Genomic DNA, 16,943 nt, shown 5'->3' on the forward strand with positions numbered 1-16,943 from the left:
GGTTCAGCATTTTGCTAATGGATAGTCCAACCTTTTTTTGCTTGCAAGGGGTGTACTTCAACGATTCAGTGAGAAACAGACTGACAAAAGAAAGATAGAAATCAAGGCAGCAGAAGTGGGCAGATATCCTGACTTTTAGCTCTGAACTCCTCACCCCCTAACACAAGCTTTATGTTATACATTTGAAGCCAAACATGAGTTAACCCTGATCATATCGCGATGGCTATTTTCTCAGAATGAGGAAAGCTCCTCCAGATAGAAGACATTATACAACTGTTTTCACAGGCTGAGTAAAACTCCTCATGACAAGTAAACGTAACGTGTAAAATCGGTGGATTGCCCCTTTAAAGCTTTCACAATGAAAAACGTGAGCTTGAGACAAAGATGGTAAGTAGAAACTGAATATTAAAAAAAAATACTTCTGAGAGAAACAGTCATAGACTAGCTGGCGAACATTTAGCTGATAAATAGGCAGATATTTCCCTCAAAAACTGAACTAAATGACAATCAATAATAGCACGACTTTAGCCCTGATTTACTTAATTTTTTTAACAGTCTTTGGAGTTCCTGAGAAAAAACCCAAATCAGAAGCAAATCCACGTTGGCTTGTCGCTCGTCGACGATGCTTCACAGACACATTCCAGATATCTGGCAGGCTAAATATCGGGGACCTGTCTGTCAGAGAGCTGCAGCCAATGAGAGCGCGAGACATACAGTAGGTTGAGGGGAAATCTGGAGGAGGGGGACGACTGTAAAAAATAGGAATATTACTGTCTGCGCATTTGCAAGAACGGACCCAGGTTGTTGTTGCACCACGGTTGCTGTACGTTTGCATAAAATGTGACTGATCTGCACAGGGGAAATAGCAATGACGTGTGAAAACAGGCAGTTATGTACAAACGTGAGCCGACCGCAACATCGAGAAGCATCGCCGCGCCGGCGTCACTCAAGCAGCGTGTGTTCGAGTGACAAAATGAAGTGTGGAGGCCTTCGGGGATTCCTCCTGAGAAAGATCTTAAAGTGGATGTGATCCCCTGTCTCACCAGTCAGTCATGTAGTGTGAACAACTTAAAAGACTCACAATTACAAGACAGCAAGTTGTGTAGTGTGAGCAGTGCGGCAATCTGACGACTTTTAAAGTTGTGAAGTGGAAACTTGGCTTGAAGAAAGAAACTGTCAAACTAAGCAGTGTATCGACTCAAGTTCACTTTGCTCTGCTCTTAATAACTGATTCCAGAAAAAACATTTTTTGGAATGAACGGTTTACTGACTCACTTTTTACCCTTTCAGCTGAGAGAAAACAAAAAACACAATTTGCACTTATCAAACTCCTCTGAAATAACAAATAGTAACCTTTGAAATAATACAGATTGCCTCTATTAAAATTAGCAAATCGCTTAATTGCCTCAAAACAACATGCAAAACTGAAATGGGTTACAAGATATGACCACAAACACCTAAAAATCCTCAGCAAAACAGCAAAATCAGCTCAAATTCTTCACCAGACTCTAAACCCCCCATTGGAGACACACACACACACACACACACACACACACACACACACACACACACACACACACACACACACACACACACACTCGAGTTACCTACTAGTAGCACAAGCTAGCTTAAGGGTTAAATAGAGAAAAAGTGTGTGTTGGTGTCTACTGCTACTATTTTAAATGAAGTTTATCAGTTTTCTCTCTTCATGTCTGTCGTGGTTTTTCTTTCTCCCGCCCTCTTCCTGAACTCTGACCAATCACCACAGACACACACACACACACACACACACACACACACACACACACGTGTGTTTTATTTAGTTTACCACAATGACTTCAATATTGTTCAGAATTGAAACTATTTTAACTAATTCAACTATTTACATCCTACTTTGTTTATGACTGCATCTTCTGAATCTCTCAATGAACCATTCTTTCTTTATTAAACTCAATTAATTCCAAACAGAATTATTTCCATCCATCTTCATTGCTTAGATGAGCCTCTAAAGGCAAAGGGCTGTATTTCTGGGGTTCCAGTGAAGCCGGCAGACATCCGAGCCAAGACTTCCTCTTCCGCGGGCTGCTCATTGTTTACGGTCCGATTAGCAACTCGAGGTGCATGACTGGAGTTGGTGAACAGACTGTTTACCTGCCTTCAACCAAAGCCTCAGACTACAAACGGAAAACAGAATTCTTCCGATGCCAAAATCCCGCCCTGTTGACTATGACTCTATATGGATACAAAAGTTGTTTATAGGGATTAGCAACTAACGTGTTTCAACCTCGTATTTTTACACCGGGGCTACATTTCCAAATTCAGTTTCATCACAAACCAATATCAGTGTGGGTTCTGGATAATCTCAAGACATCTGTATTTCTGGATGTTGTCTCTTTTGGTGTGGTAAAACAAGATGCACTAGAGGATACACTTAATTTCACAGTGCTCACTGGCCACTGGAGGGGTTTGTTCTTTCACCCAGCAGAGGAAAAACATCAGCGTCTTTCTTCCCTCCGCTAGTGGAATTGATCAGCTGCTTCCTGGCTGTAAATAAAGAGGCATACTGTAATCCACTTGATAAATATCAAGCAGAATACGGCAATCAGCTGAAAGCAATTTGCGTGTCTGTGCTCAAGCCAGCGGCTCGTGATTTTCTCTCCTGTCATCTATCATAGACCACACGCTTGGGCCAAAATACACAATACCCCCAAATTGCTGTCATATGGAGTGCAAGCCCTGAAAAAAAAAAAAAAAGCCCTTCATTTTTCTTTGTCTGTACTCCAAATAAACTTGTATTTGTTAAATATCTGGAGGGTTTTTTTTTCTCTCCAATACAACTTTTCAGAGAAAGGGATGGTGTAATGTGCCATTTCCTTTGTTTGTTGAAAGCTTGGCTGCAGGACTGTAATCTAGATGGGTTTGATCTCAGAGTAGATGCAGCCTGTTGAATGTTGGACGCTGCAAACGTCAAACTGATTCTGCAACAAGCTCCCTATAGGCAAACATTCACCGGCTGTCTCAGTTGTCTTCTATTATTCATGTGCTTCTTCACGTCCTCGGCGGTTACTCCCTCTGAGAAAAATCGTACATTTTCATGCACACATCACCAAGACGGATTTAAACAAACAAACCGGCGGACACATCGAGCCAAAGCACCTTTCAGCACTGATTCCCAACATTTTTGTGTCTGACAAACCCCAAAAAAGGCCAGTCATGTGAGCTCATACACGCCATCATCTGTATCCCTCCGTCGTCCTACAAACACGGATTATCAACCGGGTGTCTTTTTAACACTAATAAACAAAAGTGGTTATTGTCACATCATTGTTTTCATACAATTGAATTGTCTGTTTGTTGCCTCGGTCAGGTTCGCCGGCTACTATTACCACTTTAGTTTCAACATTTATCCACCACTTCAAGCTGTTTGGACTGTTTATTCGTTAACTATTTAACCGGGTTGTTCCTTACTTTTAACTACTTCAAATACATTTGAACTAATTCAGAGTGTATCAATGGGTATTTGGCTAACTATGACAATGATTTTGATTGTTTATTCATGACTTTTAGCTAAGTATTTTTAGTGTTTAGCCATGCTTTCAGCTGATATGTCAACTTCTTATTAATTACTTTTAGGAATTTAAACCATCCCATTACTTTGGGGTATCACTGGTATAGGGAATTGGTTGGGAATACAGGTTTACATAAGAGGTAGGCCAAAACCACAGTTGCAGCAATGAATATGTTCAAGCCCTGTTCTCACACCGCCTGGCCTTGATCCAACTCTTATCTCAAACATCTAACAACATTCACATGGACTTCAGTGGCAGAAGTTCTACAGAAACAAGATAAGACCTCGGTGTTGCGTTTAGGGGCTCGCTCCGCCCTTCTCCAAACATTTTCCTTCAGCCAACATGCCAAGCAGAGCATCAGTCATCCCTGTTACGTGGCTTTGTGCCGGTTCTCCATAACATGCAACCATTGAAAGAAAGAGGTATGAATCATGCACATTGCATTCTGTCTGCACCTCGCCCAAAAGAACTACAGAAAGCCGGGAGATGGAGAAAATCATGAACTGCATGCACTCGACCTGAAGAAGAGAAGACGCTGTTGTTCATGCTTGACCATGTAATATCATAATTACAAATGTACCAAACAATACAGATTAACATTGTTATATGGAAGAAGTAATTCAATGGATGTAATAAAGGGCATTGAGCTAAAGTTAATTTGCAGTCTCTGTTTGCACTTTGTTCAACAAATGATAAAAGCAACAGACTGTGTACATGAATATGCCTATGTGTATGTATGCATTGACATATAACAGATGTACTTAGACATACTGTGCATGTATGTGGATCCTTTCAAAACTCATTCTTTCATTTATTATTTCACTTTCGCAAATTCATTATCGCCTGTAATTTTGTACGTAGATGTGGAATAAACAGTGACTAAACACAAATTATGTTTGATCTACAGTAATGAATCACATTTCACTGTATGAAATGCATGCATGGCACAAGCATAGAATCGACTTATAGTTCCAAATCATATCTCAATAAGCAACAAGCAAATTTAAGTTTTGAAGGGGAAAAAAAAGGATTATTTCCTATTTATTAAAGGTGCAGTGTATAGTATTTGGCGGCACCTAGCGGTAATGTTGCAGATTGCAACAAACTGAAACATCTCTCATGTGCCAAGCGTGTAGGACAACTACGGCTGGAAAAGGCAAAGGGCCTACCTGGAGCCAGTGTTTGGTTTGTCCAGTCTGGGCTACTGTAGAAACTTGTACCGGCCGGCTCCGTGTATAAACATCTCATTCTAAGGTAACGAAAACACAACTATTATCATATTCAGGTGTTTTTAGTGGTTTTGTTCCCTTGGAATAAGCCGTTTACATCTACATAGGGAGCAGGTCCTCTTCAGCACTGCCGTGTTCCACTGCCATGTTTCTACAGTAGCCCAGAAAGGACAAACCTAACACCTACCTGTTACCCGAAGGCCACCGTAGTTCTCCTACATGCTTGGTGCAACCTCACCACTAGATGCCACTAAATCCTGCATCACGACAATGATGCCGTTTTCAGGGACTTTAATCATGAGAAAACTGAGTCTGATATTTCAAGATGATAAGTTAAGTATTGCTTAATATCAAGAGAAAGGGGCTGTTATTAATGTTATAAATTAACATTTTTCCACCAAAGCGGCTGCTGTTACCCCTCATACCAAATGCTGCAGCATAGTAGTGATGATTTAATTGACAACCCCAGCTGAGAAGATATTTGAATTAAATTAGGTTACATGTTTATTTCATTGATTTGATTTTTTTAACTGTTATTAAGACCTCAATCTCAGATAATAGTGGCTACTGAGATAAAAAACGGTTCAAACTGCTTCAGAAAAAGGAGTCAAAGCCTTGTGACAGGAGGAGGAAAACTAACTTCTGGCAAAGTTGCTTCTGGCAAATCAAAGCAAAAAAAAAAATAAAAAAAAAATCCTCCTATTATTTAGCTGTCACATGACGTCTTTTGGCTGCTCAACTCCACAGGATATTCCAAATCAATCACCTGAAAATTACAGCAGTAGCTTCTATTACGCTGTTTTACCACCAAGACCTTCGAGATTTTAGGCTTTACCTCTAAGTGAAGGCCAGCATGTTATAAAAGCATTGTAACTCAGTTATGGCAAAACGGGGCCACGCCTTAATACTGGTTGTTTACCAGCGTTCAGCACAGTAAATAAAGATGTTGCCCTCGTTTGAACTCCTCTGCACCTCTGCAGCACACGTCATGCATTGTTGACATACCAGCCATCAAGCTGCCCACTGGGGCCCATTGGAGGAGTCTAATAGCTTTAGCATGCGGTACGGTTTGTTGTTATTGTGGCAGCGTGCTGGTCGCTTATTGTTTGTGTGGATCGCAGACAGCTGTGTGTAAAGGGAGGTCAAGGGCTGCAGGACAGAGCAGTCTCTCTCACACACACACACACACACACACACACACACACACGTTTATCCACACATCCACAGAGCTCTATGGGATGCAACAGGTTACCCATCCTCACATATTACCATAGTCAGGAGCTTGATGTGCGTTTCGTGTTGCCAGAACGTCGAGGAGGAAATTCTGTAAGGAAGAGGAACAGGAAACAGTTAAAAAAGCCTGTTGCACAATGCATTTTTTTTCTAGATACGCTTTACAGAAGGTGCTATTGAAATCTCACCAAAGTTTTATTTCTTAAATTCATAAATATATGGGGCTGACTTCCATTACCTCCACTCAAAGTCTACTTATTTCCAGTTTCTGGAGCTTCTGATCACATTGAACGACACCAACATTTACTCAAGTACTGCACCTCAGTGCGAATTTTTTTTTTTTTTTAACTACATCTTGGAGGTAAATCTTTTTTTACTCATTTGCAGATTCCTATTATTATTATCAGCTATCATTATCATCTCATGAATGTTGACGTATAATAGATTAAACTACCCGGTAGTATAGTTAAAATGAACCCCACTTTTGCCAGCTGCAACATTAAAATGATGAACACATGAATGCAAAACTAATTATAATCCAGTATTCTGAAATGGGCCATTCTGTATAGTGAGTACTCTCATACTGATACTTAATTAAAAGCATGGAATACTTCCTGTCATTAGATTATTATTGGATTATAATTGTCTTCATACATCTGGCTGATTCTCAGATTGTATTAAGAACTATTAATATTCCTCCCTGGATACTATTATAAACGTCAACGAATTCCCTTTACGTCACCGTAAACTATTTCTTTAAGAAGTGAAATGGTGATTTTAATGCAGCTTTAGGCGCTTTCACAACAATGAGTTGGAGGTGAAATGCTTCAGGAGGTGAAGATGTATTGGCTACTTGTCATTTTTAGGGTGAAAATGGTCAAAAACAGCTTCTTCCCTAATAATTATTAACCCTGGATCATATACCTCAAAAATCACTGTCTCAAAAAAAAAACAACTCATCAAGCCGGTCAAAAACCTGCACATCAGCACTAAAGAGCGACCATAATGGAGGAGAAATACCACTCTTCTTCTCTCCTTTAAGCCCTCCTTCATCTTGACCGGCTCACTTCCAGTTGACCCTGCTTCACCCGGTAATTACAGTTAATGCACAGAGCAGCTCCAGTGTGTTACACTGACTACACAAAGAGTCTGAGGCAATGCACCTCTGCTGTTTGAGCTGCTTTTTAAGTGATCAATAAGAATTAAAACGTCATTGATTTCATGGAAACCTTTACTTTAAGTGTATTTATTCTCTCTGTGTAGGAGTTTAATGATTATTGTGAAATAAGATGGGGTTTTAGTGTAAAACCTTTAAACACTAAAAGGAAAATATGTCACCCCTGTTAAATCCCTAAAATGTAAATTTATCTAGAAGACAGATTGCCTTGTTCTCTTCACTTTAACACAAAATACACCCTCACCTTGTAGCATGAAATCCTATTTGTCAGTCAGTAATTTCTTTACAGGATGATATTTAACGCCGTCATTCCCACATGGACACCAGAATTACAGTTCCAGTGGCAAAACATCTGTCAGATAAGAACATATTTTAATAACTATCTCCCCTCCCAGACTCTACAAATAAAATCAAAAGAGCCCAACCTGAAGAATGATTTTTTGTCTCCTTTAAATCATCATATAATGACCAACTAAATATTAAAGGGGCTTAATCTTCAATCTATTAATCACACAATAGACACAACCTTATCACTTCTTGTATGTGCAAAACGTTATTAAAGGGGTGTTTGAAATAAAACTGGTTAAATTTCATGTCCTCCTCCAATGATTAAGATTTGTTGAGTGCAGCATGTAGAGTTTATGCTAAAAACTTAATTTCTCTAACTCAGACAATCTGTATATTCAGAACTTCACAAGGACTGTTGATTTTGTCCTTCACATGTTAAGTACCAGCCGGGACAGGACAGGCGGAACTATTAAAGCCACCATTAACCGCTTGAATGTGCCCCTGATTGTTGTTTAAAGACGCATCCTTAAGGTCCCATGAATTCAAAATCATCTAAAGTGATCAGAACAGACAAGGCACAAGTGGACGAGACAAAGTGCACTTAAAAAAAAAAGAATACATTATCTACAAAATAAGTTATATATGCTGAATAATTAGCATCATTATCATCTTGAACACCTCTTACCCTCCATCACTCTGCAATCAACGAGATGCACTGGAGTGATTTCAATGAAGTAACTCTGGCCTCCAATCTGCAACCGCCATTTTCGGAAAAAAGAAAGAAATTTAAGATAATTAGTGGGTGTTTCCAGACAGATTTTCACCATTATCTTTTTTGTTTGTTTTCATAAATGCATGGCCTACGTGTGAGCCTACAGAAAGGAGGGTATAAACCCGCGGGTCCGCTGGTCCAATGGGCAGCATCACATCCTGTCTGACTGAACTGGGTGTCAACTTTGAGTCGAGGCGGAGAGAGCGGAACCACAGCGGAGTCTGAGGCTCACACTGCTGCCTCTGGCTTTTCGATCCCCACAAAGTTACTGAAGTTGGATTATTTTTTTGTTGTTGTGTTGAACAAAAAAAGAGAGGAGAGTTTGTTTAAAGAACGATGTCTCGCGGAGTTATTCGGATATTTTGTCTGTGATGTTCTGGGGAAACTTTTATTGGACGATGTTTTCGCTGTTTTTGGGAGGTTTTCCATGTATGAAGTATCTGTTTTTTTTCTATTTCCATATAGACCGTCAATTCTTATTTTACTGCCTCCAATATTTATACCCTAGCTGGCAATTAACATAATCTTGCATTCCTGTTAATTTCGACAAGATGAAGGACAACACGGACTCCGGATTGCCACCTAAACGCAGATTTTTTTGGCACTTTATGAATGCAGCTGTAATCACCCAGGGGAGCCTCAAGTACTTAAATGGGTCCATCATGACAACGACACAATCAAGCTCCTTTATGCCTCGAGATCAGCTGCAGTTTCTGCACATTGTCTGTTATGAATAGACCGATCTCCAATTGAGCCACTTCACTTTGGAGATTTTTCGATTTTCGATTATACAGCTATTGAAATTAGGATGCGCCGCTTTTTCTCTCTCTCTTAGCTTGGTGGCTCGGTTGCCTTTTCTTGATTGCCAGATGAAATTGACACTCGGGTTGCCACTTAACAAGCGAAGCATTTCAATCCACCGCTAATTGCAGATTTAGTGCCATCCTTTCTTTTCACCGCGTTTTGATTGCATGGGAATACAGCCTCCTATTGCGCACAAGAGGAATGATCGATCATATATAGGGTTTTTTTTTTCTTCCTTCTTCTAATTGCATCAAAATTTCTTTTGTTGCCAGGGTTTAAATGCAGGAGAAACTGTTATTCCTTGTTTTGGACCGGATATAGTGTGGGTTGGGGCAGAGATGCGTAATGCGCAGAGCAAGCTCCATCTTCTCTCCAAATAGGCAGCGTTCAAGACCCGAAAATGGTGAGTCACAAACATCTGGACGAGTTTGCTTTGCAACCTTTTGATTTCTTTGTCTTTCAGTCGGTGTGAGCTTCTTTGATTCCTTCTTCTTCCTGAACTTTTTACATGCGGGGTAACCACCGCAGGACGCGGGGTTTGGCTGAGGTTCAGGTTTAAACCAGGCTCGACTGTAACTTAAGGCTGCATGCGTGTATGAACGGGGATGTCGTGGAGAGTATACAGCCACATAAACTCAATTTATCTGCTTTTAATTTGCGGATTAGAGTAAAGAATGCAGCATGTTTTAGGCTGAGATAAATATTTGTGTTATAAAATGTAAATGAAACATAAGATATTGTCTTATCATTGCACATGCGTGGATATGTAAGTAAGTAAGTCAATGATCAATGTACACTATAAATATAAATAATAGTCACTGGGTAAAAAATAAAGCCAGTAGTCTATAATAAAATAAATAAAAGGTTAGATAGGCTTATTCGCGTTTTTCAGGTCTGACATATTTCACGGACTATATTTTTTTTCTCAGTGACTCTACTCTTAATAATCGGCCTAATACAAATCAGCAAGAGACGATGACACTATTTGTGTCTTTGGTATAAAACCGTATTTTTTTTTTGACGCAGTCTAAGTCGGAGGTGAAGAAGGAGTCCGGTGAGTCCAGCCCGTCGGAGGCCGCCTGCCTCTGCTCTCCGGCGGCCAAGAACCAGTGCGCCAGCTGCGGCATGGAGATCCATGACCGATACCTGCTGAAGGTGAGAAATAAAGAGGAAACGTGATCAATATGTACACACTCAGAAATCACAAAATGTGTCCACGAAGCTTCGATAGATTTAAGGTCAAGTTGCGTCTCTTAATTTGGTTGGTAGGTTTGCTTTTATTCTGTATTTTTTTGTCTTTATACCTCAGATTCATTTTAACAAAATAGGCGCAAAAATAGGTGCAGACGGTAAATGTGGTGATTGTTTTGCTCTGGCATTACAATGCATTTTTTTTTTTTTTTAGTTCCTAAAATCACTAAATAAACACATAAAACGAGTTAGTTTGGTTAATTAGAAATACGATGTATGCCATCGACGAGAGCCTCAATGCACTAGTTATCGCTCTCTCTCTCTCTCACACACACACACACACACACACACACACACACACACACACACACACACACACACACACACACACACACACACACACACACACACACACACACACACACACACACGTGCATTAGTCCGTAAGTGATTGCATTTTATTTTGAATCTCCACAGGTCAACAACCTGAACTGGCACTTGGGATGTTTGGAGTGTTCAGTCTGCAGAGCGTCTCTGCGGCAACACAACAGCTGCTACGTTAAAAACAAAGAAATCTACTGCAAACTGGATTATTTCAGGTAAAAACATCTGCTTTGTTCCGATTTATTATTTCTAAAACGCGAGGATTCTGAAAGTTAATGTCTGACCAGGCCTTTATTCTTAGATCATCAGTGATTTCATTTGATCTATGAAGCTTAAATATGTGAAACGATTTAGTTTAATATCAACTGCAGTTTAATGCAGTTATGGAGTCAATGCATTGAACAATTATATTTAAAAATAAATGATAGATTCAAAATGATTTTTTTAACTCAATTGTGTCGATTAGCACAATTGACCTGATGTTATTCAAACGTTTACTTTTCCATGTAAATATTAGATTAAATATTTATTTCCACGGTTCTTTTTTTTTTTTCCTCGGTCGCTCTGTTTCGACACGCCGATGTAGTTGATCCTGATAAATAAACTGCTATTGCCAGTGGACACGGTAACACTGTATATGGTTCATCACTGTAGTTTCGAGGCAAATTAATTTCTCTGCAGATGTTTTTAATAAACAAAGAAAATAACGAATGGGCCTACTGGTCTATACTCTATGGCAAAAAAAATAGACAAATTAAAAATAATACCGGAGCGTTTTGTAGCTAAATATTCCTGTTTCAACGAAACTAATATGAATATCCAAATTCATGTCAACGATCACAAAGAGACAAATGCGTTTGATACTCGAAGAGCATCCTTCCTGTTGTTTTTCACGTTAATAAAAAGCCATGCAGACAAATCAAATTTGCATAAAAATAACTTTCTATAAACCATATGCAGGATCATTTTTCAATGCTTCTCAATCCTGATAGAAGTGAACGTTTTTTAGAAAACATTTTAGACTTTATCTAAAAAGCATTTAAGAGCTAATTAATAAAACACTTGACCTCTTCACCTGAATGGGAAAATAATGAATTTACAGTGACAGGTGACATAAATATGACTTTAATCAGGTGACAAATTATTGGACATAATGAAATGTATGTTTCTGTGTGTTTTACAGTAAATTAATCTTTGCTCCCCAAGATTATTGGACTCAAGTAGAACAGGATTTGGCTCCTCATTGAACAATATGTTCTGCATAATGGGCTTTTGGTCTACAAGAACATATATTTTTATATATATATATATATATATATACACACACACACACACACACACACACACACACACACACACACACACACACACACACACACACACACACACACACACACACACACACACACACACACACACACCCACCCACCCCCACACCCACACCCACACACACACACGTCAATTTGGTAATTTGATTGAATGACAATTGGTTTGAAATTGAAATGTGCACCACTTGCATCCAATATTAACCGTATTATATGCAGATTTGACGAAGCTTAGGTATGTGAAAAGTTGGGAACGTGTTGCAACATCTTGTGCTCACATGGATGCATTTTGCTCAATAAAGTTGTCTTTAATCACACTATCACAGACCCACTGACACATATAAACCTCATTGGAATTACAGACGCTCCATTAGCATGGGCGGATTAAAAGACAATGAGCTCCTGGGCACAGGCTTTTAAAAAGCCCCCTCACCACCACCCTTATAGAGGCAGGACACCCAGACTCTGAGACGCAGAGATGCTGTTGGTTGAAAAGCTGCAGCTGAACTTCAGTATTTAGTTCTCTGGAGAGAAAGAGAGCTGGTCTGACTCTCCACAACAGATCAACAATAACGCTCCTCTGCATAGATATTATACAAAATACTTCAGCAAACTGTAAATATAATAGGATGGATGTTGTCATTTCTGATGTTCTGACTCAAATTGCTTTATTAGTTTTACTATTTAAGTGGACTGTAGCTGTAGCCTCAGTGCTCTGTGTAGCTGTAATGTGAAGGGAACACGAAGGATCAAGACATCTGTACTTTTAACTGAGGTCCGTCACCTACAGCCGACCTTCACCTCCCCGTTTCCTTCTCCTTCCTCACAGTAGGTTCGGCACCAAGTGCGCCCAGTGTGGCCGGCAGGTGTACGCCAGCGACTGGGTGCGGCGGGCGCGGGGCAGCGTCTACCACCTGGCCTGTTTCGCCTGTTTCTCCTGCAAGAGGCAGCTGTCCACCGGGGAGGAGTTCGGCCTGGTGGAGGGCAGGGTGCTCTGCCGCAGCCACTACGACATCATGCTGGACAACCTCCGCCGGGCTGCAGAAAACGGTAACAGACGTCATCAAGCGTGCGTCTCTAAATGATCCGGTTTTGGATTAGCAGCAAAAAATATATATGCAAGAGTCAACAAATGGAACAAAACTATTCTGGCGAGTCTTGATCTCTAAAGTTTCCAAATCTCCCTTTAAGTTTCCTCTCAAGTAGCTTTTTTCCCCACTCTGGATGACAACATGCATGACCTCAGTCCAGCTCTTTGATGCAGTCGCGTAACTATTAAGTGAAATATAAAATACTAGAAACATTTTTTGTTATGACATCAAATGCAAAACTCTACATTTCTCATTTTCAACATGAAATACCATTTGATTTGATGTTAACTCCTCTAACTACAGATACATATACAGTAGTAGTACATTAAATTATGAACCTGCTTCATCTGTAAGGTTAACTGCACGTTTTTGAGTTCGAACAAAATCACAGATCAAATACAATAAGCTAGAGGAAGAAAGCGCTATTTCACCATCAGCTCACCATGTTACAGCTAAAAAGCAAAAGTTGGGTTCTATATGGATCCTAAAAGTCATAATAACCGTACTGGTCACACTACTAGACGCTGTGGAATAAATACTTTGGACTGCGCGGTTGTTGGCAAGAAAACATCTTAATTGCGTTACATGGGTTGTTTGGACAAATGTTGTTTTGTGTAACTTACAAATATGCTGACTCAAATGTAATTACGGGGAGAAGGAACAGAACTGTTGAGATTGTGCTCTCTTAAAGGGACAGGACTCACTCTGGAGGGAGCGCTGCCCTCTGATCAGGACTGCCAACCAAAACCAGCCAAGAGGGCGCGGACATCCTTCACTGCTGAGCAACTGCAGGTGTGTGTGTGTGTGTGTGTGTTATTGCAGTCAGTGTAGTATTACACGTGTGTATACATACTGTATATATATATATATATATATATATATATATATATATATATATGTTTGTGGATTCATGACTGTGTGTCCTCGCAGGTGATGCAGTCTCAGTTCGCTCAGGACAACAACCCTGACGCTCAGACTCTACAGAAACTGGCAGAAATGACGGGACTGAGCAGACGAGTCATACAGGTAGGAAATAATAAAACACAAGATTAAAAAAAAAACACTGCAAGGACACTTTTAAAGTAGTTAAAGCCTTGGGGTTGAAAGACTTTTAAAGGGTTGTGAGATAATGAGACAAAGGGAACGTTTTCTTGTGAAATACAGGATCGCTTTACCACTTCTGGCCTCTGAATGGTTTAAATAAAAACCATTTGAAAGGGGAGAACACTCTTTGGTTGAGCTGTTAATCGGAGTTTATAGACCTGCAAATCTGTGATGAGGCGTCACAAAATACCGTAGACACCACTCTGCACCACTCACACACACACAATGCTGCAAATTAGCTCTAGAATCTGCACAATCTGATACTCACATGGTTTTATAAACAGATGTTCACATCTTTTTAGACAAATAATCCCCAAAATCCAGAACATTTTCCCCAGAGTTCAGAAATGTTCTCGCTTGTAGCTCCTTAAAATGAAGCATTAGTCTACCTGTGACCAGGTTTTCCTTCTGAAATTGACAGATTTAGGCGACCAGATGAGGTAAAGTATCGGGTATTAAAAAAGAAAAGAAAAAAAGAGCTAATTTTCAGAAATCCCAATCTAATGATGTGTGTGGAAACTACTGATTTAGACCACTTTAAACACAAACTCTCTGATTAAACCCAGACCAATGAAATGCTTTGAGGAAAATAATCAGAGTATAGTTTACTTGTAGGTTACACTCTAACACCATTAATCTGATGGCTAAAATCCTCCCGCACCAAACAATGACAAAACAAATGAGGTCTGGTGAGAGGAGCAACACTCAAACCCTCATCACCACAGTGTTGTCGTCGAGCGTATCCCTCCCTGACCGCTGCGTGTTCACCATCTGAACTATTTCACCAGGTGTGGTTTCAGAACTGCCGAGCTCGACACAAAAAGCAGCCGCCTCTGAGCGGCTACTCTCAGAGCGCTCCGATGTCCAGGATGCCTCCGTCGCTGCCGGACGACATCCACTATTCACCGTTCAGCAGCCCGGACCGACCACATCTGCTGGCCCTGCACGGATACCTGGACAGTGAGTTTAAGGGTCTTTAAGTCAGCGCCACATTGTCAGGGACGTTAGTCAACTAACACACGTGACAATTATACTTTTTTTTAAAATAGCATTCACTACTTTAAAGGCTAAATAATATATTTCCCCAACACTAATTAGCTACTCAGTAGCATAGTACATTTACTCAAGTACTAAGTAGAAATGTGAGGTTCTTGTACTTTACCTGTGTATCTTTATTTCATGCTAGTTTTAACTTCCACTACATTACATTTCAGATGGAAATATTGTACTTTACGTCATTTACCTGACAGCTGTCGTTACTAGTTATGTGACAGATTAAAGGCGTAACATAAAAACGTCCGTTTATAAAACACGATGCACCATTACACATAGATGTGCCCAACTGTATCTATAACAGATCAAATCAGCTCCATCTCCACCTAAATGCTGCTTACACATTAATCCAATGACGTAATATATGTAATATACGAGTTCCTACAATGAGAGAGACATTTTTCACCATCATGAGTACTTTTCATCATCTCATATGAGTAGTGAGATGCAGGGTGAAACAGGCTGTGATTAAATGGCTAGTTTGCAATAAAGAATAATAATTACAATAAGGAAATAAATAAGAATTAAAGCCGTATTTTGGTCTTGCATGTATATGTAGGTGGGCTGTGCAACTTTTCAGTTAATAAAAAGTAAAAATCCCACATAGGGATTTGGGGCTATAACATTAAAATGACTTGAAAGGATTAAATTAATAATATTATGATAAAGTGTTGAAGGCCCAAGTTTGAAACACTGCATTGTAGTTTTAATGTATCCTGTGGCTTCACTCCTGCGGCTTCGTTTTCTTGACCTAAATGACATTGACATGCTCACGTTGCTCCATAAACTCATGCGGCCTCTCTTTTTCTTCACGCAGCTCATCCCTTCTCCGTCCTCGCCGCCCCGGGCCACCTGACCCATCCCTCCATCTCTTTACCGCAGCTTCCCATCAGCCGCTGACCTCCCGCGTCGTCGCCGTTCTGATTTTGTTGTGACAAAAGAAAAAGAAAAAAAAAAAATCCTTTTTGGGACGTACCGTCAGTGATCTGCTCCGTTTGGGAGCCTGGTCCCTCGGGGCGTGCAGGACCTCGGCGATCTGTTTTCAATCAGTTGGATTCTTCTTCGCTGTGAGACCGTCTTTGAAAAGACAGCAGACTGTGGAGAAATGGCTCACCTTTATGCCAACATGGGAGTGTTTTTTTTTTTTTGTTTTTTTTTAACATTGCAGATAAGAAGACCACTTACATTTGATTTTTCCTCTTTTTGACTGGACTCAAAACATTGCATCAGGTCAGGATTGTTTTCCTTTTGTTTTCCCACTCAACGTATTTTAACGACTTTGCTGCAGTATGAAAACAGGGAGTGTCGTAGCAGTATTACAGTAAAACCTCAGCATTTGTTTTTTTTGTATCGGTGATGAGCACGTTTGCAGCTTTACTGTTGTTTGTTGTTGTATTGTTGTCAGAAAACTCCTTATTTATTCAGAACAAAACTTCACTTTTGGAAAAAAAAAAAAAAAAAAAAAAAAAGCACTTTTAAATGTGTCTTGAAATGAAATAATTCAGTGATTGTACATTGTAAATACTGCTACAGTTTAATAAAAACGTATCAGAGCCGTTATGAAAATGTTAGTGTTTGAATAATTGAGGATCAGGTTTAATCTACTCGTGCAGAGAGAGCAAGAGGGAGAGTGTTGATATGCGCGCGTGTGTGTGTGTGTGTGTGTGTGTGTGTGTGTGTGTGTGTGTGTGTGTGTGTGTGTGTGTGTGTGTGTGTGTGTGTG

At 40.0% G+C, this 16,943-nt stretch overlaps 1 protein-coding gene across 2 annotated transcripts; it reads left to right on the top strand.

Annotated features, from left to right (window-relative positions):
• The first annotated feature begins 8,543 nt into the window (after nucleotides 1-8,543).
• On the top strand, nucleotides 8,544-16,943 carry lhx6b (LIM homeobox 6b). Of its 2 annotated transcripts, XM_068720896.1 has the most exons (9): nucleotides 8,545-8,697; nucleotides 9,345-9,475; nucleotides 10,099-10,227; nucleotides 10,741-10,862; nucleotides 12,802-13,022; nucleotides 13,755-13,855; nucleotides 13,994-14,089; nucleotides 14,956-15,127; nucleotides 16,038-16,943. In XM_068720896.1, exons 2-9 carry the CDS (start codon nucleotides 9,473-9,475, stop codon nucleotides 16,118-16,120), a joined length of 927 nt encoding a protein of 308 aa, XP_068576997.1. In that variant the 5' UTR covers nucleotides 8,545-8,697; nucleotides 9,345-9,472; the 3' UTR covers nucleotides 16,121-16,943. The 2 variants fall into 2 exon arrangements, with proteins under 2 accessions (XP_068576998.1, XP_068576997.1); XM_068720897.1 differs by having other exon boundaries at nucleotides 8,544-9,475; nucleotides 12,805-13,022.

Source organism: Cebidichthys violaceus, unplaced genomic scaffold (assembly GCF_023349555.1).
Source record: "Cebidichthys violaceus isolate CVI_PGR_0920_01 unplaced genomic scaffold, fCebVio1.0.p SCAF_26, whole genome shotgun sequence".
NCBI lineage: Eukaryota > Metazoa > Chordata > Actinopteri > Perciformes > Stichaeidae > Cebidichthys > Cebidichthys violaceus.